This window comes from Mobula birostris, chromosome 14 (assembly GCF_030028105.1).
Source record: "Mobula birostris isolate sMobBir1 chromosome 14, sMobBir1.hap1, whole genome shotgun sequence".
In the NCBI taxonomy this organism is placed as follows: Eukaryota; Metazoa; Chordata; class Chondrichthyes; order Myliobatiformes; family Myliobatidae; genus Mobula; species Mobula birostris.
The window spans coordinates 36290676-36314125 of NC_092383.1; the positions used below are offsets into that span (position 1 = coordinate 36290676).

A 23450-nucleotide genomic window follows, 5' to 3' on the forward strand; every position below is an offset into this window, starting at 1 on the left:
TCGCTGATGAGGTCAGCCGCTGTAGTATCATCAACCACATCACCGAGCTGCATCGTGAGCAAACTTCACGATGCTTTTTGAGCTCCATCTGGCGGTGCAGTTGCGAGTCAGCAGTGTGAACAACAGCAGACCGAGCATACAACCCCAGGGGGGTGGGGGAGTGCACCAGTGCACAGCATGATGGGGCTTGAGATTTTGCTGCCAACTCGACGGGGGTCTTTCTCTCAACAAGTCTAAGACCTAGTTACACAGAGGGGTGTTGATCCCAAGAAGGACAGTTTACCCGCCAGCCTCTGAGAGATAATCGTGTTAAATCTTCTGGCATATGCGGCATTGTTTTCTAGGTGAGGCAGGCTGGAGTGGAGGACCGAGACTATTGGATTGAGTGGGAGGCAAACTGAGAAGGTTCCAATGTAGCTGGAAGGTGGGATTTTATATGATCCACTACCAGCCGCTCAAAGCACTTCATGATTGTTAAAGTCAGTGCCACAGGGCGATAACCGTAGGCCAGTTAACCTTTGCTCTCTTGGGCACCTGAAAAGCGGTGGATGCCTTGAAGCCTGCGGGGGCAGTGGACTGTTTCAAAGAGATATTAAAGATATCCATTCAGACCCCTTTAGCTGGGCCACACACTCCCTCAGCACCTGACCAGGTACATTGTCAGGCCCTGCAGCTTTTTGTGGGCGTAACCTGGCCAGAAATCTGCTCAACCCTGCTACGGCCAGAGAAGGTACCTGCTCCTCAGGGGAAGAGGGGGCTTTCCTCGATGTCATTTCATTCAGTGCTTCAAATTGTGTACAGGAGGCACTCAGCCTATCAGGTTGGGAGGCGTTGCTGTCATTGACAGGACGTAATCATTTATAGTTTGAATACCTTGCCACATGTTCCACATAAGCCTGGTGTCACAAAGGTGTCTCTGAAGTTTCTGTGCAGACTGACACTTTGCCTTCCTGATGGCTCTTGCTGGTCTTGGAGTCATCGTGTCTCCCCATCTGAAGGTAGCTCCCCAATCCCCATCAGTGTGCAAACCTCTGCAGTCAACCAGGGTTCTGATTTGCCCTAGTGGTATAGTGTTTAATCACGGTAACATCCTCAATGCCTTTTCCTGGGATTGTGGGACCAGGGCCTGAGCCTGTTCACTGTCACCCAACTCTGAGGGTGAAAGGGCAGCAGGGATAGGGGCAAGGCAAGGGGGAAATAGTAGCTGTTGGGAGTGGTGGCGAGGAGCAGTGAGAATGAGTGTGGGGGGAGGGGTGTGGGGAGGCGGGGGGGCATGTGGGCGGCGGGAAGGGGCAGGGGACATGGGGGGAGGGGCAGGGGAGGGGTTTGGGGGAGGGGCAGGGGTGGTGTGTGAGGGACACAGGACAGGAGTCCTTGGTTAGTAGGAGCCAGCGGCCAGTTACACTCCGTGGGGGTAAGAGTAACGCCATTGATTCCCACAGCTGTGAACTGTGACTGCAAGCTGCCCATTTGTTCCCATTTGCAGGGGAGAAGATTCCTCCAGGACAAGGAAAGTCAATTTTTTTACAATGCGACTGAAGAGAAGTTCGGACTCGGGTAAGGGATCCGTGTGAGGCAGACGTGGCGACAGGTCGTGCAACACACACAGCTGATCTGCCCCTACCTGCTGTTTCTTTCAGTGCTCGCGTGTAGCAATTAAATTAGTGATACCAAGCCAGTCTGTAATTGACTGGAGAATGTTCTGATCCCCCTCATAAACAGAGAAACCTGCCTTCTCTCCCAAGATAAAGGGTTGATGTTTATTTTCCCCTTTAGGCATCATACTGATCAAGTCCTTCAAGCCACTCTTCACTCTCCGTCCTTGCCTTTCTTTGTCTCACAGTTCACTCTGAATCATCCTGGTAGACCGCCAGCTTTTCATGGACAGGAACCTAAATAATTGTGTGCTGAATATCCAGCATTCTCATTCCTTCTGATCCCTGTCCTGATGCAAGGTTTTGACCAGAATTGCCAACAGTTCCTTTCCTCCCCACACCGATAGAGTTTCTCCAGCAGCACAAACTCCTTACAGACTGTGGCAGAGCTGAACCCCCCGGTCTCTCTGTCGGTGTAATGCAGTTACGCTAACCGCTACACCATCACGCCGCCCTGTTTGTCGCTACAGATTCCAACGTCGACGGTTGCTTGTGTCTTTGCGTTCCTCCTACTCTCGCCTCCAGTCCGCCTGCTCCAGACTTTCCCAAGTACCTTGAGTGTTCGCCACACTGAGGAATTTGCCCACCATGTCCTGGTTCACAAACGGTTTGCAGTTGATAATTGTCTACCTTTGTGAGCTTCCGAACACTGAGGTGGCTCCTTGAGTCTATTCACTCAGAGTCTGTATCACCAAGGCTTAGGCATTCATTACAGGACAAGCCGTCTTACTTGTCCATGTAAATCCTAGATCAGACCTAACACCCTTTCCATTAAACATCTGTTGCCAAATATGCAACTCCCCCTTCCATAAAGCTCTCAAATACATTGTTCTCTTCTCATCCTGATGGCATTCTGCTGGCAAGGCTGCTATTTATCACTCGCTGTTACCTACCCTCGGACAGGTGTTGATGGCCACTCCCTACAGTTCATGGTAGCCAGTGAATGTGATAGGGTGGCATTTAAGGTCACCTCTCAGAGTTGTTAAGAGTCAACCATCTTGATGTGGGACTGAAGTCACAAGTAGACTGGATGGCATAAAGCTGGCAGGTTTCTTTCTGTAAATAGTATCAATGAACAAGTTTGAGATACAAGAGTCTTCAGATGCCGAGCAAAACATGATCTCCCAGAGGACCTCAGTAGGTCACACAGCATCTGTGCAGGAAAGGGATTGTCTGTTTTGAGCATTACCCTGCATCAGGACTGAGAGCGAAGAGGGGTAATGGCCAGTATAGAGAGGAGAAGGGGAGGATTAGAAGGGAGTCCAAGGTGATTGATGGACTGAGGAGAGGAGGAGAGGAAGTTCCTTCATGTGGGAGAGCATGGAACTAAGGATGACTGTTCAAAGGGAAGGTTCACTCATTCAAGACAGGGATAAAGTGATCTTTTTATACATGCTCTTGAGGATTATGAGTCTGGAGCCCTCTTCAAAGGGGAGGGAGAGTTTTTGAATGTTGTTAAGACTTGAGTAGATATGTAGGTTCTTAATAAGTGGGGGAGGGATAGGTTACCACAGTGGTGTGGGGTTGAAGTTTAACCTTATTAAATGGACTGTCAATCTTGGAGGAGTGAGTGAGTGGCTTCCTCCTGTTCCTATTCCTGTGTGGACTATGAAAAGACAGGACGTAGTCTCATGAAGCAAAGCGTGGAGAGGAAGAGTGCACAGTGGATGTTTAGAGCCTGATACGGATCAGCCATCCGCCAGAGTCGAGGGCTGGACGGAAGCTCAGGTGCAGTTGCAAACAGTAGAAATGTTATCTTCTTTCGGCCCAGTGAGCCTGTTCTGCCCAATTACATCCACGTGACCAATTAGTGTGAGAGAGGAAACCAACATAGTCACAGGGAGAACGTAGAAACTCCTTACAGATAGCCGCTGATTTGAACCCAGCTTGGGCGCTGTAACGCCTTGACACTAACCGCTACACCACAGTGCCACCCCCTCAGATCCGAAATAAAAGCAGAGGAACTCGTCGGGCAGCAGTTGTGGAAACAGGGACAGTCAACAGTTCAAGTTTGTGACTCTAGCAACTGCAGTAAACACTTGTTTTTTTTATTGAGACACAGCGCAGAATAGGCCCTTCAAACCTTTCGAGCAACGCTGCCCAGCAATTCCCCATTTAACCCTCGCCTAATCACCGACAATTTACAATGACCAACCAACCTACCAACCGGTACATCTTTGGACTGTGGGAGGAAACCCATGTGGTCACGGGGAGAATGTACAAGCTCCTTACAGACAGCGGTGGGAATTGAACCCGGGTCACTGGTACTGTCAAACGCTACCTACCTAAGGCGTGCTCAGTAATATGTTACCAGGTTAATTATGACTGTCTTATATGACGTGAAAGTCGTTTGCTGGGAACAGTGCAGTGCAAAAACATAAAATTGCTATAAATTACAAAGTTAGGAAATGCTGCCACTAAGAGGAGTCATGGGTTCATGGACCATTCAGAAAATCTGAGGATAGAGGTGAAGAAGCTGTTCCTGAATCATTGAGTGTGTGGGTCCTCAGGTTCCTGTACCTCCCTCCTGAGGAAAGGGCTTGAGGACTGGCTACTTGTTACTAAGCAGAGGGACGTTTAGAGCCAGACTGAAATGAGATTTGAGCGCAGGCTGCGACCAACAGTGAGTTGAACAATAAGTTCCATTCACACAGTAATTAAAGCAAAAACGATCCTAAGGGTCTTAATGTCTGCAACATTACCTCGGCTAAATAGAGATGAGCTGTACAGGAAGGAGATCAAGAAGCAAAAATCTGGCATAAAATCAGAAAAGGTTGGAAATTTTCAAAAGGAAAGAGAAAGATTTAATGATTCACATCCAGTGTCAGTCAGTTGCTGAACTGAAGCGTTAATTCTGTTTCTCTCTCCACCACTGCTCCCTAACCTACAAAAGTGACCCGCATTTTCTGTTTTCATTAGGAAAGTGAACACATAGTGGAAGTGGTCTGAGATGAATGAGCCCATTTAGTGAAACGTCCTCCAGTACTGGGATAGGAAGGAAATGTGTCACTTGGACAGGTTCACATCTGAGCTGAGCTGGGGCTTGAGTCCCAGCAGGAAGGATAAATGGGATGGTCGCAGGAATGTAAACATTCGTGGCTAGGAAGGAGAGCGAGTGGTAAAGTATCGTCGTATTAGTGCTAAAATAGATGAAAGGGAAGAGATTAAAGCAATAGCTGGGTTCCATGGGTTGAAAGAAACTGGAAGATGGGAAGTAGGTAAACCAAGAAAGGGGAAAATGGTGTAAACTGAAAAGAGAGCAGAAGGGTTCGCAGCTCAAATGAACATTCCTTATGGAAACACCAGGAGTGCAGGGGTACACGGAATGGATTTAGATGCAAATTTAGAGTAAGAGATGTGGAAGTGTGACAGATGGTTGCAAGCTGGCTGGGATTGGAAACACTCAATGTATAAATTAAGGAAAGGCAGAAATGGGCCTGGTGGGAGTGAGGTGACTTCAGTAGGGAGGGGACTCCAGCAGGCAGTGGAAACATGACGGCACATTAAAGGAATTTCAAAAAAAGTTGACAGGCGGCCAGTGGTGCAGTGGCATCCATGCCAGACTTCTGAGGCGAGGGGTCCCTGGTTCGAATCCAGCTGGCTCCTTGCACGCTTTCCACCTGTGCTGGGTTGAACGTCGAGCTAGCAACTCAGTCACGTAAAAAAAAAACACAGACAAATGCTGAGGAAACAGCAAGGTTGTGGCCTGATGACCCACAGGGCACAGAGACGAGCAGCCGCAACAAAACAAAGTTGAAGGACTTTGAGTTCGAGCTGTTGGTCTACTGTATAATCATGGTGAACAAGCAAGCCAGAAGAATCTTGGATTGCAGGGTTTTTATAGAATAAGTGTATTAGCAAGAGGATGAATTTGTTGCTTGTGGTTTGGGTTGAGTAGCAGACCATCAAGGGGTATTGCATTCCATAAAGAGCAACATGCTGGAAATAACTGCAGAAGTATACATCTAACATACTTAATAATGTGTATAACTTTAATTGCAGTATTTGAAAGGAGAAGTTTAGCTTTAGATAAAGCTGACCTCATCTGGTGAGATTGTGTCCACAGAAAACTAGGCGACTGTTTGCGGGTGAAACAACTAAAGATCTGTGGAAGGTGTTCAAAGAAAAAAATGACTCAGAAGAAACTATTCCCATAAAGGGCAAGAACTTTACTGGAGTGCACAGAGCAGTCATGGAACTGAGTACAATATAGAACCAAAAGACAAAGCTGCTGCCACTATTAGTGATGAGGTAATTAAGCAGCTGTTAACAGTGACAAAAAGGGCACGTGAAAGGAAATCGGAAAATCAACATGACATGTAGATGCTGGAAATCTGAATAAAAAACAGATTGCTGGAAACACTCAGCAGATCATCTATGTCTTTCTGAAGAGAAACAGTGTTAATGGTTAGGGACAAAGACTTTTCTTCACATTTGATTACCTTTAAAAGAGGGCGGTCCAATTGTTAAAGATAATCTTTTAAATAACAGCAAAGTACCAGCAGGTGCAGTGAAATTATTCAGTGATGTTGCAGAAATATCAACATCAACAAAAGTGCAGAGGCTGGAAATCTGAAATGGAAATAGAAATTTCTGGAACCCTATTCTATTAGAGTTATGCAGTATCCTGCCTGTCAGTTGAGGAGAAATGTGCCTGACCTTTTAAATAACTTCATTTTGGGTCTTCTGGGATTCAGACCAATGTGGTGGAGGTCTTAACAAGGTTAAATGCTTAGAAACTCCAGATCTGAAATTTTTATGTGTTGATAAAAATCATTTTATGACAGCGTGGCAGTGAATTTCGTGGTACTGACAGTGTGGCGGTGAAATCCGTGGTTTGACAGTGTGGCAGTGAATTTTGCGGTACTGACAGTGTGGCAGTGAATTTCGTGGTACTGACAGTGTGGCAGTGAAATCCATGGTTTGACAGTGTGGCAGTGAATTTCGCAGTTTGACAGTGGCAGTGAAATCCATGGTTTGACAGTGGCAGTGAATTTTGCGGTTTGAGAGTGTGGCAGTGAATTTCGCGGTGTGAGAATATGGCAGTGGATTTTCTTGCATCACGTTGCTGATGTTGGGATTTCAGTCAGTGGGACTACAAACTTTAAAGTACCTGCAATTGTTACAACAGAAAACCCATTCCTTAATTATGACGGGCATTAACTCACTTGGAAATGAGTAGAAAATTGCCCCAACACAATTTTCATCTGCACAGGCAGACTTTCTAGGCCAGGGTTTCTAAACCACTTAAACTTACTGACAGCTGTAATCATTAAAATATTATGGAAATGGTTAGCCAATTACACCTCTATAATAAACTGGAATATGCTGCAAACACTCAGCAGGCCGGGTCCCACACGTGTGAAAAGAGAAACAGAGTTACCATTTCAAATTGACAACCTTTTGTCCGACTTTTGGGAATCAGGGCTGCTACTGGAACGTTAATCTTATCTCAGACGCTGGAGTGCAAGGCTGTCAAAATCAGGGTACATCTATTCAAAGTTCTGGTTAGACCACATCCGCAGTACCGTGCACAGCAGAAGGTGGATATGTCAGTTGAAGCCAGAAGCACAGCTGCACAGACCAAAATAGTTCTTAAGTGCCAAGAGTTAAACTTGGAGGCTAGATTATACAAACCACAGTGGTATTCTCTAAAACTTAGAAAGTTAATGGCTGATTTGATCAAACTAAGATTTAAAATGGAGCATATTAAGTAGTAGCTAATTATGTTATTTGAGACGACGTTGCCTCAGGAAGAGCTGCCCCCGCACCTAAAGCTGACAGGATTTGGCACGCTCTTCAACAGGTGCTGGTCAGTTGCAGACTTTACATTGAGATTGGTAGTTCTTTGTTACCAAAAAAGAAGCAAAGTTGGACATATGAAATAGTATCACGAACCAACCTTGAATGTTGGGTTTGGTTTAGTATTGTTTCTGTTTTTCCTCGACTCCACCTTTATGGACCCATATTGCAAACCCTCTAACCAGAAGAAACCGCTTTCTCATATTAATGCAACTAATTTCAAGTGTTGGCGCGTAGCCAAGTTGTTAAGGCATTCGTCTAGTGATTTGAAGGTCGCTAGTTCGAGCCTTGGCTGAGGCAGCGTGTTGTGTCCTTGAGCAAGGCACTTAACCACACATTGCTCTGCGACGACACCAGTGCCAAGCTGTATCGGCCCTAGTGACCTTCCCTTGGACAACATCGGTGGCTTGGAGAGGGGAGACTTGCAGCATGGGCAACTGCTGGTCTTCCATACAACCTTGCCCAGGCCTGCGCCCTGGAAACCTTCCAAGGCGCAAATCCATGGTCTCAGGAGACTAATGGATGCCTATAATTTCAAGTTTAGTTGTCATTCAACCATACATGAATACTGATGAATACAGCCAAACAAGTTGGTGTTACTCCAGGAGCAAGGTGCAGGACAGAGTACCAGCAGTCCCACAAAGCACACACAGGACAGCAAGCACAAACGGTGTGACAATCACACAATAAAAGAGTTCCAAAACTTGTGCCATCAGTCGACAGTCAACCACAATGGAGTCCATCTCCCACTGAGCGAACACTAGGGGGCAGCACTGACTCCAGCGTGGACTCTGTGTGGGGGCGCACCAGCCCTGATGCCCCCGCTCCCCCAGACGGCACTGTTGCTTGGGGCCCAGTCCTCGCATACACAAAGCAACAAGCACGTATAGAATATCAGTAAAATATAACAACGCAGAATACACTTGTTTAGTCCGGATCTCTCCCCCACCAGCCCAACAAAATCATCGGTCAACCATTATAGACCTTCCAGTCTGGACGCTGCACCACGCCGCCCGCGGTAGAGTGCGCCATCCCTGAGGTCCACCAGGTGACACCATGGTTTGAGCCGCAGTCCTCGCATATTCAAGCACATACACAATATTAGTAAAATACAAGCATGCAAAATATAACTGTGTATGGTCCAGACCCCTCAGTCCATTGAAATCTTCAGTCGACTACAACGTGCCGCGCTGCCCCCCCCCCCCCGTGGAACGAACCAGCTCGAATGCCTCTCTCTCTTCACAGCTGTAAAGCAGGTGACCCCCCCCCCCCCCCCCAGGGTTGCCAACTGTCCCGTATATTAGGCAAAATTGGTTTGTCCTGTACGGGACCACCCTTGTCCTGCATTTCCCCCACTAAGGTAGAGTGTTACATAGAAACATAGAAAATAGGTGCAGGAGTAGGCCATTCGGCCCTTTGAGCTGATCATCCAACTCAGAACCCTGCACCAGCCTTCCCTCCATGCCCCCGATCCCTTTAGCCACAAGGGCCATATCTAACTCCCTCTTAAATATAGCCAATGAACTGGCCTCAACTGTTTCCTTTGGCAGAGAATTCCACAGATTCACCACTCTCTGTGTGAAGAAGTTTTTCCTAATCTCGGTCCTGAAAGGCTTCCCCTTTATCCTCAAACTGTAACCCCTCATTCTGGACTTCCCCAACATCGGGAACAATCTTCCTGCATCTAGCCTGTCCAATCCCTTTAGGATTTTATACGATTCAATCAGATCCCCCCTCAATCTTCTAAATTCCAACGAGTATAAGCCTAGTTCATCCAGTCTTTCATCATATGAAAGTCCTGCCATCCCAGGAATCAATCTGGTGAACCTTCTTTGTACTCCTTCTATGGCAAGGATGTCTTTCCTCAGATTAAGGGACCAAAACTGCACACAATACTCCAGGTGTGGTCTCACCAAGGCCTTGTACAACTGCAGTAGTACCTCCCTGCTCCTGTACTTGAATCCTCTTGCTATAAATGCCAGCATACCATTCGCCTTTTTCACTGCCTGCTGTACCTGCATGCCCACTTTCAATGACTGGTGTATAATGACACCCAGGTCTCGTTGCACCTCCCCTTTTCCTAATCGGCCACCATTCAGATAATAATCTGTTTTCCTATCTTTGCCACCAAAGTGGATAACTTCACATTTATCCACATTAAGTTGCATCTGCCATGAATTTGCCCACTCACCTAACCTATCCAAGTCACCCTGCATCCTCTTAGCATCCTCCTCACAGTTAACACTGCCGCCCAGCTTCGTGTCATGCGCAAACTTGGAGATGCTGCATTTAATTCCCTCATCCAAGTCATTAATATATATTGTAAACAACTGGGGTCCCAGCACTGAGCCTTGCGGTACCCCACTAGTCACTGCCTGCCATTCTGAAAAGGTCCCATTTATTCCCACTCTTTGCTTCCTGTCTGCCAACCAACTCTCTATCCACATCAGTACCTTACCCCCAATACCGTGTGCTTTTAAGTTTGCACACTAATCTCCTCTGTGGGACCTTGTCAAAAGCCTTTTGAAAATCCAAATATACCACATCCACTGGTTCTCCCCTATCCACTCTACTAGTTACTTGAGTGTTCCTATGAAACCGTTCATAACCGAAATGGCGTGAAGCAAAGAACAAATACCACTAATTTATATGGGAAAAATTTTTGAGCGTTCCCAGACCCAAAAAAAACCTAACAAATCATACCAAATAACACATAAAACCTAAAATAACACTAACATATAGTAAAAGCAGGAACGATATGATAAATACACAACCTATATAAAATAGAAATAATGTATGTACTGTACAACGTAGTTTCACTTAAGAGAATCGGGAAGATTAAGCCAAATCCGATTTACCCGCGCATGGCTTCATGGTCATGGTAGTCTTTCTCGGGGTAAACACAAGTGTCCCGTATTTGACTGCTACTTTTGTCCCTTCTTTGGGAGTGAGAAAGTTGGCAACCCTACCCCTGCCCCCAAGCTTGAGCCCTTCAGTCCATTTAGTGCCATTAAAATCTGCAGTCAGTCAGAACAGAGCTCGTCGTCTTCTGAGCGAAACCCCGAGAGGGCAGCACTGAGGCTGTTCCAGACGGCGCACCACACTACCCCCCAGTGGACAGCTCTGGGTTTGTCCCCTCATCCCTGGCGGCTGCAAACAGGTCTAGTCCTCACTATGACTGAGGCCACGTAACCCCCCCTGCCACCCCCACCCCTCCCCCCAGCTCTCAGCCAATAAATCAGTGAATTGAAATACGGCATTCAAGATTAAAAATTACCCTACCAAAATACCTCTTAAATCTAACAGGGATATACACTCAGTGCCACATTACACCTATACATTTGCTCATTAATGCAGGTATCTAATCAGCCAATCATGTGACATCAACAGTGCATTAAAGCATGAAGACATGGCCCAGAGGTTCAATTGTTGTTCAGACCAAACATCAGCATGGGGAAGAAATGTGATCTAAGTGACTTGGATCATGGAATGATTGTTGGTGCCAGATGGGGTGGTTTGAGTATCTCAGAAACTGCTGATCTCTTGGGACTTTCACGCACAACAGTTTCTAGAATTTACAGAGAATGGTGCGAGAAACCAAAAAAAATCCAGTGAATGGCAGTTCTGTTGATGAAAATAGCTTGTTAATGAGAGAGGGCAGGGGGGAAGGTCCAAACTGGTTCAAGCTGACAGGAAGGTGACAGTAACTCAAATAACCACATGTTACAGCGGTGGTGAGTGGAAGGGCATCTCTGAATGGACAACACATTGAACCTTGAAGTGGATGGGCTACAGCAGCAGAAGACCATGAACATACACTAACTGGCCACTTTATTAGGTACAGGAAGTACCCAGTCAAGTGCCACTGTGTGTGTTAAGTTTGCTCAGCTTTCCCCATTCCAATGGAAATAGTAGATTCCTCAGTGAGCTCCACACTAACATTATTTGGAGCATCCTTAAAATATTTAAAACAAAACACATGGAGCAGAGACGTTATAAAAGGAAGCAAAAACTTCAACTGATCTTTGTTGTGTCAAAATAAATCTCGCACATTGGACAAACATTGATTTTCCTGGTAGAGGGAGGGGAACCAGGACTAGGATAGGTATGGAGACTTGGGCCAGACCAAATCCTGTTGTTATCCTGGAAAGCTGATCCAAGCTTCACCAGTGCAGTCAATGTTTGCACTGATGTGCCAAATAAACACAGGCCCCTCTCAGAAAAACAACCTGCCAGAAACAAAAGCAAAATGCTCTTTAGCACGAATCGACATGAGGTGGATTTCTCTCTCTCTCTCTCTTTTCAGTTTCGGTGATTGAATTCCCACAGATCCTTGGTGAATGTTTAGAAGTCCTGCATCTGGACAGTAATCTTCTGGATTCAGTCCCTCAGTCGGTGTGCTGGCTGCGTGCACTCTCTGAGCTGTACCTTTCCAAGTAAGTTAGCTGCTGTTTATTGTGAACACATTTTGTGGGATTGCTCTGGACACTCCATTAAGAAAGAAGCATTCTAGTTCCAATTAAAGCTGTGACCATATCGTAAAAGTGTTCTTTTTTTGTGTGAGTAAAGACTATTGTCCAGCTCTGAATGTCTTATCAGATTCTCCGAACTGAACTTGTCCACGACATGATTCAACTTCCAATTTGAGCAGATATTGAACTTGCATTTTACTATATATAATACCCCCAACTTGCTTCAAAGGAGCAAAATTCAATTGAGTTTGACATGCAGTGCCTTGAAAGACAGTCGAATATGCAACTCGTGGAATAAAGTAGGTTTTATCCGTCTGAATGGTTTGCTTCTTTCTGCCTCAACAGTAACCCTGGAATCCGAGAGCTCCCTGCCGAGCTTGGTCAGCTAGCTAATCTGTGGCAGCTGGACATCGATAAATTAAATATCTCAAATGTTCCAGCCGAGATCAGGAATGAAGGTAAACTAAGCTGTGCTGTTTTTTCTTCACTGCAATTGATTCGTTCTTGGTTGAGGATGAGAGTGAAGCCAAATTGTGGGTGTGGGCTGATGAGATGCAGATAAAATCAGAGGAGCAGGACCGCTTCAAGCCTTTTTGCCATTCGATGAGATCATGGTTGGTCTGTGACTTAATTCAATCTACCCAACGCCTTCCATAACCCTCAGTAACTTCAAGCAAAAACTGGTCAATCTCAGAAATAATTGACCTGGCAACAATTACTTATTTTTGTGGAAGGGATTGTCAAGCTGTCAGCTTCTGTGCTTCTTAAAGACATTTGTGCAAAGAGATCGGCGTCTTTAGAGACTTTTGTTCAACTGAGCTGGGGTCAAGAGATCTGTATATTGGAACTGGGGCGGCACTGTAGCATAGTGGTTAGCACAGCGCTTTATAGTACCAGCGGCCAGGGTTCAATTCCCGCTACTGCACATAAGGAGTTTGTACGTTCTCCCCGTGACCACGTGGGTTTCCTCCGGGTGCTCCAGTTTCCTCCCGCAGTCTAAAGATGTGCTGGTTGTTAGGTTAATTGGTCATTGAATTTGGCTATGGTTAAATTGGGGGACTGCTGGGTAGTATGGTTCAAAGGGCCGAAGGGCCTATTCTGTGCCTCATCCCAATAAATAAATTATAAGTGGATTAAGGATGGGGATAGTTACCCTGGTGGCAGATACACCCATCAGATTAGGTACTATATATTGGTCTGATAAAGAGGCATCGGAGGATATGACCTATAGAGGGGATCCTGAAGATGGAAAACCTTGGTCAAAGCTTTTTGTAGGTTGGATGGGAGCATAGAGTACCAGGTAAGTGAGCAAACTGACAACAACACCGTGCTAAATAGGGAAATGCAACTTGCTGTAGGGAAGTGCAAAAATGTGGTGGTAACAGGGATAGAATAGGTTGGGGGATAGCTGGTGTTCTCTGCAGTTGTGAGTGTGAGTTTCAAGGGCAGTGTCCTCTGCCTGGTACCATGGGTAAAGACATCCTGTTGAAACCATCAGGAAACTGGAACAGAAGTGGAAAGATCCAAGTGGGAGCCGATGATATACGTAGAGCAAGAGTTCTGCTGAAGGAAAAAGAAGGAGCAAGAGCCCAAATTAAAACCAGGAGTCACAAAGACAATAATCATCTCTGGGTGACAGATCAGTTAGCACTGGGAGAAAAATCAGAGGACAGAGCGTGTGGTTCGCAGATTGGTGTTGGGGAAATTGGTTGCATTCATGGGGAAATGGTGCCAGTGCTGGAGAACAAGGAAACTGTTTCACCGGGGCAGGTTACACCTGAACAGGGCTGGGACCAATGCATCTGTAAATCGAACAATGTGGGTTGTAGAAAGGGGTTTGAAACAGAGTGAAGGGAGGGTGTTGGGAGTGGGGTTGGAGACAAAAATTAAGACAAAGGTCAAACAAATACTGCACGGTGGCCGAATGGGGGGGTGAAGGAACTGCACATATATCGTACATGCAACAGTCCACTTCAAACAGAGTCAGCAGGGAAAATTCCGCAAAGAAAAACTAAAGGCTCTTTATCCAATTATATGCAGTATTTTCAACAATTTAGATCATTGGGAAAGTGTGATTAGAAGTAGATGCAGATGATCTAATTACCGCCATAGAGGCGTGGTTGCGAAGCCATTGAAGTTAAACAATAAACTTTCCATGATGTTTCATTTGAAAGGCAAAATGGAAATAGTAGTGGAGTATCCCTGATGTTAAAGAATGTGGTAAAGGCATTAGGGAGGAAGAAGCTTAGCCTGGGAAATTATGATATGGAGTAATTTTCAGTGAAGCGAAGAGAGAGAGGATTGGATTTGTACATAGACCCTCAGATAGCAGTTATAATGCATCAAAAAATCAGTGGAGCTTTTCACAAGCGGGGTACAGTAATCATGGGGGCCTGGTAAACTGAACAGATCGAATGAGCAGTTACGATGAGGTGATACATTTCTGGAGCACAATGTGATGATTTTCTAGATTAGTATGCTGAGCAATTAACAAAGCAGAGGGCTATTTTAGATATAGCATGTAATAAGAAAGGGTTAATTAATGACATGACAGTTAAGGTGTCTTTAGGGAGTAATGCTGGTAAGAAAATTAATTTTGTAAAACGTAATGACCAGTTTAGCCGCAAACCTGAATGAAGCAAGTTACAAATACATGAACTATGAGTTGGTTCCAAAGATATAACCAGAAGGTAAGATAGTAAACAATGGCAAATATTTAATGCAGTGCACAAACAATATGTACCACTTTATGGGTACAAAATAAGAAATGTGCTCCAGCTGCTGCTAACAAAATTTAAAGATTTTAAAGAAATCAAAGGAAAAGCAACAACTGTGAGGGTTGGAAGTTTTCAGAATTCAGTAAAGAGGAGCCAAGGTGCTCATTAGTGTATGATAGTAGGTGAGCTAGAAACAGAGAGGAAAATTGTAGGAGTGTATATATATTTAAAAAAGAAAAGTATTGGTAAATGGGATTTGTATAGCTAGGTACATGATGGGTGATGTGGACAGGGTATGCCATAAGACCATAAGATATAGGAGCAGAATTAGGCCATTTGGCCCATTGAGTCTACTCTGCTATTTCATCATGTCCCTGACCAATCAAGAATCTATCAACCTCTGCCGTAAATATACGTTATTAGATTATGACGACACTCAGTCCTCGTTTATTGTCATTTAGAAATGCAGGCATTAAAAAAAGATACATTGTTCCTCCAGTATGATATCACAGAACCACAAGACGGACCAAGACTAAAACTGACAAAAACCACATAATTATAACGTATAGTTACAACAGTGCAAAGCAATACTGTAATTTGATAAGAGCAGACCATGGGCACAGTAAAAAAAAAAAAGTCTCAAAGTCCCGATAGCCCCAACATCTCAAGCAGACGGTAGAAGGAAGAAATTCTCCCTGCTATGAGCTTCCAGCACTGCAAACTTGCCGATGCAGCACCCTGGAAGCACCCGACCACAGTCCGACTCTGAGTCCGTCCGAAAGCTTCGAGCCTCCGTCCAGCCCTCCGACACCGAGCACTGAGCACCATCTCTGCCGAGCGCTTCGACCCTGCCCCGGCTGCCGAGCAACAGACAAAGCTGAGGATTCGGGGCCTTCCCCTCCAGAGATTTTGGATCATACAGTAGCGACGGCAGCGAAACAGGCATTTCAGAAGTTTCACCAGATGTACCTCAGTGCTCTGACGTCTGCCTTCATCAAATCAGAGTTGTGCACGGCCTCCTACTTAACAGATAAGAGATATCATCACCAGAGAGGCTGCGCACGCTGCATCGCACTGCCATCTTCTCCTCCTCCTCCTCCACGACTGCCTGTGGCAATAAATTCCACAGATTCACCATTCCCTGGCTAAAGAAATTCCTCCTCATCTCTGTTCTAAAAGGATGCACCACTATTATGAGGCTGTGTCCTCTGGTCTTAGACACTCCCACCATAGGAAACATCCTCTCCACATCCACTCTATCAAAGCCTTTCACCATTCGATAGGTTTCAATAAGGTCACCCCTCACTCTTCTGAATTCCAGTGAGTAGAGGCCCAGAGCCATCAAACACTCTCATATGACAAACCTTTCAATCCTGGACAGGAGAAAATCTGCAGATGCTGGAAATTCAAGCAACACAGACAAAATGCTGGTGGAACACAGCAGACCAGGCAGCATCTATAGGAAGAAGTACAGTCGACGTTTTGGGCTGAGACCCTTTGTCAGGACTAATGGAAAAAAGGAGATAGTAAGAGATTTGAGAGAGGGAAGGGGAGACCCGAAATGATAGGAGAAGACAAAAGGGGGAGGGATGAAAGCAAGAGCTGGGAAGTTGATTGGCAAAAGGGATACAAGGCGGGAGGAGGGGGAGCATCATAGGACGGAAGGCCTATTGGAAGAAAGAAAGGGGGAGGGGAGCACCAGAGGAAGATGGAGAACAGGCAAGGAGTTATTGTGAGAGGGAAAGAGAGAATAAATAAATAAATAAATAAGGGATGGGGTACGAGGGGGAGGAGGGGCATTAACGGAAGTTGGAGAAGTCAATGTTCATGCCATCAGGTTGGAGGCTACCCAGACGGAATATAAGGTGTTGTTCCTCCAACCTGAGTGTGGCTTCATCTTGACTATAGAGGAGGCCGTGGATAGACATATCAGAATGGGAATGGGACGTGGGATTAAAATGTGTGGTCACTGGGAGATCCTGCGTTCTCTGGTGGACAGAGCGTAGGTGTTCAGTGAAACAGTCTCCCAATCTGCGTTGGTCTCACCAATATGTAGAAGACCACACCAGTATATCACCCCAGCCGACTCACAGGTGAAGTGTTGCCTCACCTGGAAGGACTGTCTGGGGTCTTGAATGGTAGTGAGGGAGGAAGTGTAAGGGCAGGTGTAGCACTTGTCTGGGTAGCCGCCAACCTGATGGCATGAACATTGACTTCTCTAACTTCCGTTAATGTCCCTTCTCCCCTTCTTACCCCATCCCTAATTTATTATTTCTTTCTCTCTCTCTCTCTCCCTCCCCCTCCCTCCCCCTCCCTCCCCCTCTCTCCCCCTCTCTCCCCCTCTCTCCCCCTCTCTCCCCCTCTCTCCCCCTCTCTCCCCCTCTCTCCCCCTCTCTCCCCCTCTCTCCCCCTCTCTCCCCCTCTCTCCCCCTCTCTCCCCCTCTCTCCCCCTCTCTCCCCCTCTCACAGTAACTCCTTACCTGTTCTCCATCCTCCTCTGGTGCTCCCCTCCCCCTTTCTTTCTTCTAAGGCCTTCCGTTCCATGATCCTCTCCCTTCTCCAGCCTTGTATCCCTTTTGCCAATCTACTTCCCAGCTCTTGGCTTCATTCCCCCCCCCCCCCCCCGTCTTCTCCTATCATTTCAGGTCTTTCCCTCCCGCTCCCACTTTCAAATCTCTTGCTATCTTTTTTTCCCATTAGTCCTGATGAAGGGTCTGGACCCGAAACGTCGACTGTACTTCCTCCTATAGATGCTGCCTGGCCTGCTGCATTCACCAGCATTTTGTGTGTGTTCATTCAATCCTGGAATCAGTTTCAGCACATCCTTTCTAAGATAAGGAACCCAAAACTGCTCACAATACCCCAAGTGAGGCCTTACCACTGCTTTATAAAGTCTTAACATTATATCCTTGCTCTTATATTCTAATCCTCTTGAAATGAATGCCTTCCTCACCACAGAGTCAACCTGCAAATTAACCATCAGGGAATCCTACACAAGGACTTCCAAGTCCCTTTGCACCTCAGTTTTTTCGTATTTTTTTCTTCATTTAGAAAATAGTCAACCCTTTCATTTCTTCTGCCCAAGTGTATGACCATCCCAGCACTGTGTTCCATCCGCCATTTCTTTAAGTCCTTCTGTAGCCTCTCTACTTCCTCTAAACTACCTGCCCCTCCACCTATCTTCCTATCATTTGCAAACTTTGCAACAAAGACATCAATTCCATCATCCAAATCATTGACATATACATTAAAAAAATTGATCCCAACACAGAGAGCCCTGTGGAACACCACTAGTTATTGGCAACCAACCAGAAAAGGCTTCCCTTATTCTCACACTTTGCCTCCTGCCAATCAGCCACTGCTTTATCCATGCTAGAATCTTCCTTGTAATACCATGGGCTGGTAGCTTGTTGAGCAGCCTTGTGTATGGCACCTTGTCAAAGGCCTTTTGAAAATCCAAGTACACAACATCAACCAATGCTCCTTTGTCTATCTTTTTTTAGCTCCACCACTGCCTGAGTCAGTGGTGGAGGCAGATACACTAGTGAAGTTTAAGAGACTACTAGACAGGTATATGGAGGAATTTAAGGTGGGGGCTTATATGGGAGGCAGGGTTTGAGGGTCGGCACAACATTGTGGGCCAAAGGGCCTGTACTGTGCTGTACTATTCTATATTCTATCTTGCTTGTTATTTATTCAAAGAATTCCAATAGATTTCTCAGGCAAGATTTTCCCATGAGGAAAATGCTGACTGTGGCCTATTTTATCGCATGCCTCCAAGTACCCTAAGACCTCATCCTTAATAATCGACTCCAACATCTTCCCACCACTGAGGTCAGGCTAACTGGCCTATAATTTCCTTTCTTCTGCCTCTCTCCCTGCTTGGAGTGACATTTGCAATTTTCCAGTCTTCCTGAACCATACCAGAATCTAGCGGTTCTTGAAAGATCATTATTAATGCCGCCACGATCTCTTCAACCATCTGTTTCAGAATCCTGGGGGTGTACACCATCTGATCCAGGTGACTTATCTACCTTCAGACCTTTCAGTTTCCCAAGAGCCTTCTCTGGAGTTATTGTAACCTTATACGTTTCGTGACCCCTGACACCTGGAACCTGCCATACTGCTGGTGTCTTCACTGTCAAGACTGACACAAAATACTTATTCCATTTGTCCACCATTTTGTTGTCCCTCATTACTACCTCTCCAGCATCATTTTCCAACAGTCTGATATCCATTCTCATCTCTCTTTTACATTTTATGTGTCTGAAGAAACTTTTGGCATCTTCCTTAATATTATTGGCTAGTTTACTTTCATATTCCATCTTTGCCTCCTTAATGACTTTTTAGTTGCCTTCTGTTGGTTTTCAAAAGTTTCCTAATCCTCAAACTTTCCACTAATTTTTATTCCATTATATGCCCTCTCTTGGCTTTTATGTTGGCTTTGACTTGTCTTATTAGCCATGGATGTGTCATCTTTCCTTTGGAATACTTCTTTCTCTTTCAGTTGTATAAATCCTGTGTCTTCTGAATTGCTTCCAGAAATTCCAGCCATTGCTGCTCTGTCGTCATCCCTGCCAGTGCTGTTTTCCAATCAATTCTGGCCAACTCCTCTCTCATGCCTCTGCAGTTCCTTTTACTGTAATACTGAAATGTTGGATTTTAGCTTCTCCTTCTCAAGTTTCAGGGTGAATTCTATCATGATCACTTGCCCCCAAGGGTCTTTTTACCTTAAGTTCGCTAATCAATTCCGGTTCATTACACAACACCCAGTCCAGAATAGCTGATCCCCTCGTGGGCTCAACCTCATCCTGCTCTAAAAAGCCATCTTTTTTTTTAGATTTTTAGGTTATGAGGACACACAATCCTCTTTTATTGTCATTTTGTGCATTAAGAAATGATACAATGTTCTTTCAGTATGATATCACAGAAACACAAGACAAACCAAGACTGAAAAACTGACAAAAACCATATAATTATAACATATAGTTACAACAGTGCAAAGCAATACCGTAATTTGATAAAGAACAGACCATGGGCACGGTAAAAAAAAAAGTCTCAAAGTCTCTCGAAAGTCCCATCATCTCACACAGATGGTAGAAGGAAGAAAAACTCTCCCTGCCATGAACCTCCAGCACCGCAAACTTGCCAATGCAGCACCCTGGAAGCACCCGATCACAGCCAACTCTTGAGTCCGTCCGAAAGCTTTGAGCCTCCAACCAGCCCTCCGACACCGAGCACTATCTCTGCCGAGCGCTTCGACCCTGGCCCCAGCCGCCAAGCAATAGGCAAAGCCGAGAATTTGGGGCCTTCCCCTCCAGAAATTCTCAATCACACAGTAGCAGCGGCAGCGAAGCGGGCATTTCAGAAGTTTCCCCAGATGTTCCTCCGTGCTTCTCACATCTGTCTCCATCAAATTAGGATTGTGCACGGTACCTACTTAACAAATACCAATATCATTCTGGAGCGACTGCGTGTGCTGCGTCGCGCCACCATCTTCTCCTCCTCTCCAAGAGTGGATTCCCTACGTCTCCTCTCATAAACATTCTAGAAATTCCCTCTCTTGGGATCCCGCACTAATTTGATTTTGCCAATCTACCTGCATGTTGAAGTACCCCATGACTATTGTGACATTGCCATACATTTTCTATCTCCTGTTGTAATTTGCAGGCCACATCTTTACTACTGTTTGGGGGTATTTTTACCCTTGTAGTTCCTTAGTTCTATCCACAATGTTTCAACACTTTCAAACCCTATAGAATTCACCCTGCAGTTTGAGAGAGAAAGCTAAAATCAGATGTATCATTGCAGTAGAGTAAATGGAACTATAGACAGGAAAGAGGAGCTGGCCAAAGTTGATTTGATGAGGATACTATCAGGGATGATGGCAGAGTAGTAATGGCTGGAGTTTCTGGGAGTAATTTAGAAGATGCAAGATCAGTTCATCCCAAAGAAGGAAAAATCATTCTAAAGGGAGAATGAGACAAATGCCACTAACAAGGGAAGTCAAAGACTACATAAAAGCAAAAGAGAGGGCATACAATACGGCAGAAATTAGTGGGAAGCTAGAAGATTGGAAATCCTTAAAAACCAGCAGAAGGCAACTAAAAAAGCCATTTAGGAGAGAAAAGATTTTTAAAAAATGAAGATAATCTACCAATAATATAAAAGAGGATACCAAAAGTTTTTCAGATTATATAAAGAGAAAAATAGAGGCAGGAGTAGATGTTGGACCACTGGAAAATTATACTGAATTGGGACAAAGCAATAACAAATGAACCTCTGGAAGACACCAGCAGTATGTCAGAAGTTCAGGAGTGTCAGGGGCAGAGGTGAGTGTAGTCACTCTTACTAAGGGGAAGGCGATTAGAAAACTGAAAGATCTGAAAGTACAGTAGATAAGTCTCTTGGACCAGATGGACTACACCCCGGGGTTCTGAAAGAGGGAACTGAAGAAATTGTAGGGGCTTTAGTAGTGATCTTTCAAGAATCACCAGATTCTGAAACGGTTCTGGAGGACTGGAAAGTTGCAATTGTCACTCCACTCTTTAAGACCGGAGAGGGGCAAAAGACAAGAAATTATAGGACATTTAGCCTGATTTCAGTATAACCATATAACAATTACAGCACGGAAACATGCCACCTCGGCCCTTCTAGTCCGTGCCGAACTCTTACCCTATCCTATTCCCACCGACCTGCACTCAGCCCATAACCCTCCATTCCTTTTCTGTCCATATATCTATCCAATTTAACTTTAAACGACAACATAGAACCTGCCTCAACCACTTCTGCATTCCACACAGCTACCACTCTCTGAGTAAAGAAGTTCCCCCTCATGTTACCCCTCAACTTTTGTCCTCTAATTCTCAACCCATGCCCTCTTGTTTGAATCTTCCCCATTCTCAATGGAAAAAGTCTAACCACGTCAACTCTATCAATCCCCCTCATAATTTTAAACACCTCTATTAAGTCTCCCTTCAACCTTCTACGCTCCAAAGAATGAAGACCTAACTTGTTCAACCTTCCTCTGTAACTTAGGAGATGAAACCCAGGCAACATTTTAGTAAACCTCCTCTGTACTCTCTCAATTTTATTGACATCCTTCCTATAATTTGGTGACCAGAACTGTACACAATACTCCAGATTTGGCCTCCCCAATGCCTTATACAAATTCAACATTACATCCTAACTCCTATACTCAATGCTCTGATTAATAAAGGCCAGCAAACCAGAAGCTTTCTTCACCACCCTATCCACATGAGATTCCATCTTCAGGGAACTATGCATCATTATTCCTAGATCCCTCTGTTCTAAAGCATTCTTTAATGTCCTACCATTTACCATGTATGTCCTATTTTGATTAGTTCTTCCAAAATGTAGCACCTCACATTTTCCGGCATTAAACTCCATCTGCCATCTTTCAGCCCACCCTTCTAACTGTCCTAAATCTCTCTGCAAGTTTTGAAAACCTACCTCATCATCCACAACACCCTCTATCTTAGTATCATCTGCATACTTACTAATCCAATTTACTACCCCATCATCTAGATCATTAATATATATTACAAACAACATTGGACCCAGTACAGATCCCTGAGGCACACCACTACACACCGTCCTCCAATCTGACACACAGTTATCCACCACTACTCTCTGGCGTCTCCCATCCAGCCACTGCTGAATTCATTTTACTACTTCCATATTAATGCCTAATGATTGAACCTTCCTAACTAACCTTCCGTGTGGAACCTTGTCAAAGGCCTTACTGAAGTCCATATAGACAACATCCACCGTTTTACCCTCGTCAACTTTCTTAGTAACCTCATCAAAAAATTCAGTAAGATTTGTCAAACATGACCTTCCACGCACAAATCCATGTTGGCTGTTCCTAATCAGACCCTGTCTATCCAGAAAATGATATATACCATCTCTAAGAATACTTTCCATCAATTTACCCACCACTGACGTCAAACTCACAGGCCGATAATTGCCAGGTTTACTCTTAGAACCCTTTTTAAACAATGGAACCAGGTGAGCAATACGCCAATCCTCCGGCACCATCCCCGTTTCTAATGACATTTGAAATATTTCTGTCAGAGCCCCTGTTATTTCTACACTAACTTCCCTCAAAGTCCTAGGGAATATTTGTCCGGACCCGGAGACTTATCCACTTTTATATCCCTTAAAAGTGTCAGTACTTCCTCTTCTTTAATTGTCATACTTTCCATAACTACCCTACTTGTTTCCTTTACCTTACACAATTCAATATCCTTCTCCTTAGTGAATACCGAAGAAAAGAAATTGTTAAAAATCTCCCCCATCTCTTTTGGCTCGGCACATAGTCGTCCACTCCAAGGACCAATTTTATCCCTCACTATCCTTTTGCCACTAACATAACTGTAGAAACCCTTTGGATTTATTTTCACCTTACTTGCCAAAGCAACCTCATATCTTTTTTTAGCTTTTCTAATTTCTTCCTTAAGATTCTTTTTACATTCTTTATATTCCCAATCCACTCCTTCTAAATCCTTTCGCATCTCCTCAAAGTTAGCCTTTCTCCAATCAAAAATCTCAATCCTAGGTCCGGTCCTATCTTTCTCCATAATTACACTGGGGAATAAGATGGATAAAGTAATAGAGAGTACGCCTGTGGCTGTGGTAAGATGGCAAGATGTTACAGTCCATTACTAAGGATGAGATTTCAGGGTATTTGAGGGCATGTGATAAAATAGGCTGAAGTCAGCATGGTTTTCTTGAGGGGAAATCTTGCCTGACAAATCTGTTAGAATTCTTTGAGGAAGTAA

The 23450-nt window shown here is 44.9% G+C and overlaps 1 protein-coding gene across 5 annotated transcripts in view; it reads left to right on the forward strand.

The window, feature by feature from the left end:
• Positions 1–23450, forward strand: part of lrrk1 (leucine-rich repeat kinase 1) — a 209902-nt gene that overhangs the window by 89125 nt on the left and 97327 nt on the right. For all 5 annotated transcript variants that reach the window (XM_072278376.1, XM_072278373.1, XM_072278375.1 and 2 more), the window contains 3 exons: positions 1487–1557; positions 11764–11893; positions 12275–12387. In XM_072278376.1, the coding sequence (XP_072134477.1) occupies positions 1487–1557; positions 11764–11893; positions 12275–12387 (314 nt within the window). The remainder of the gene's footprint in view (positions 1–1486; positions 1558–11763; positions 11894–12274; positions 12388–23450) is intronic.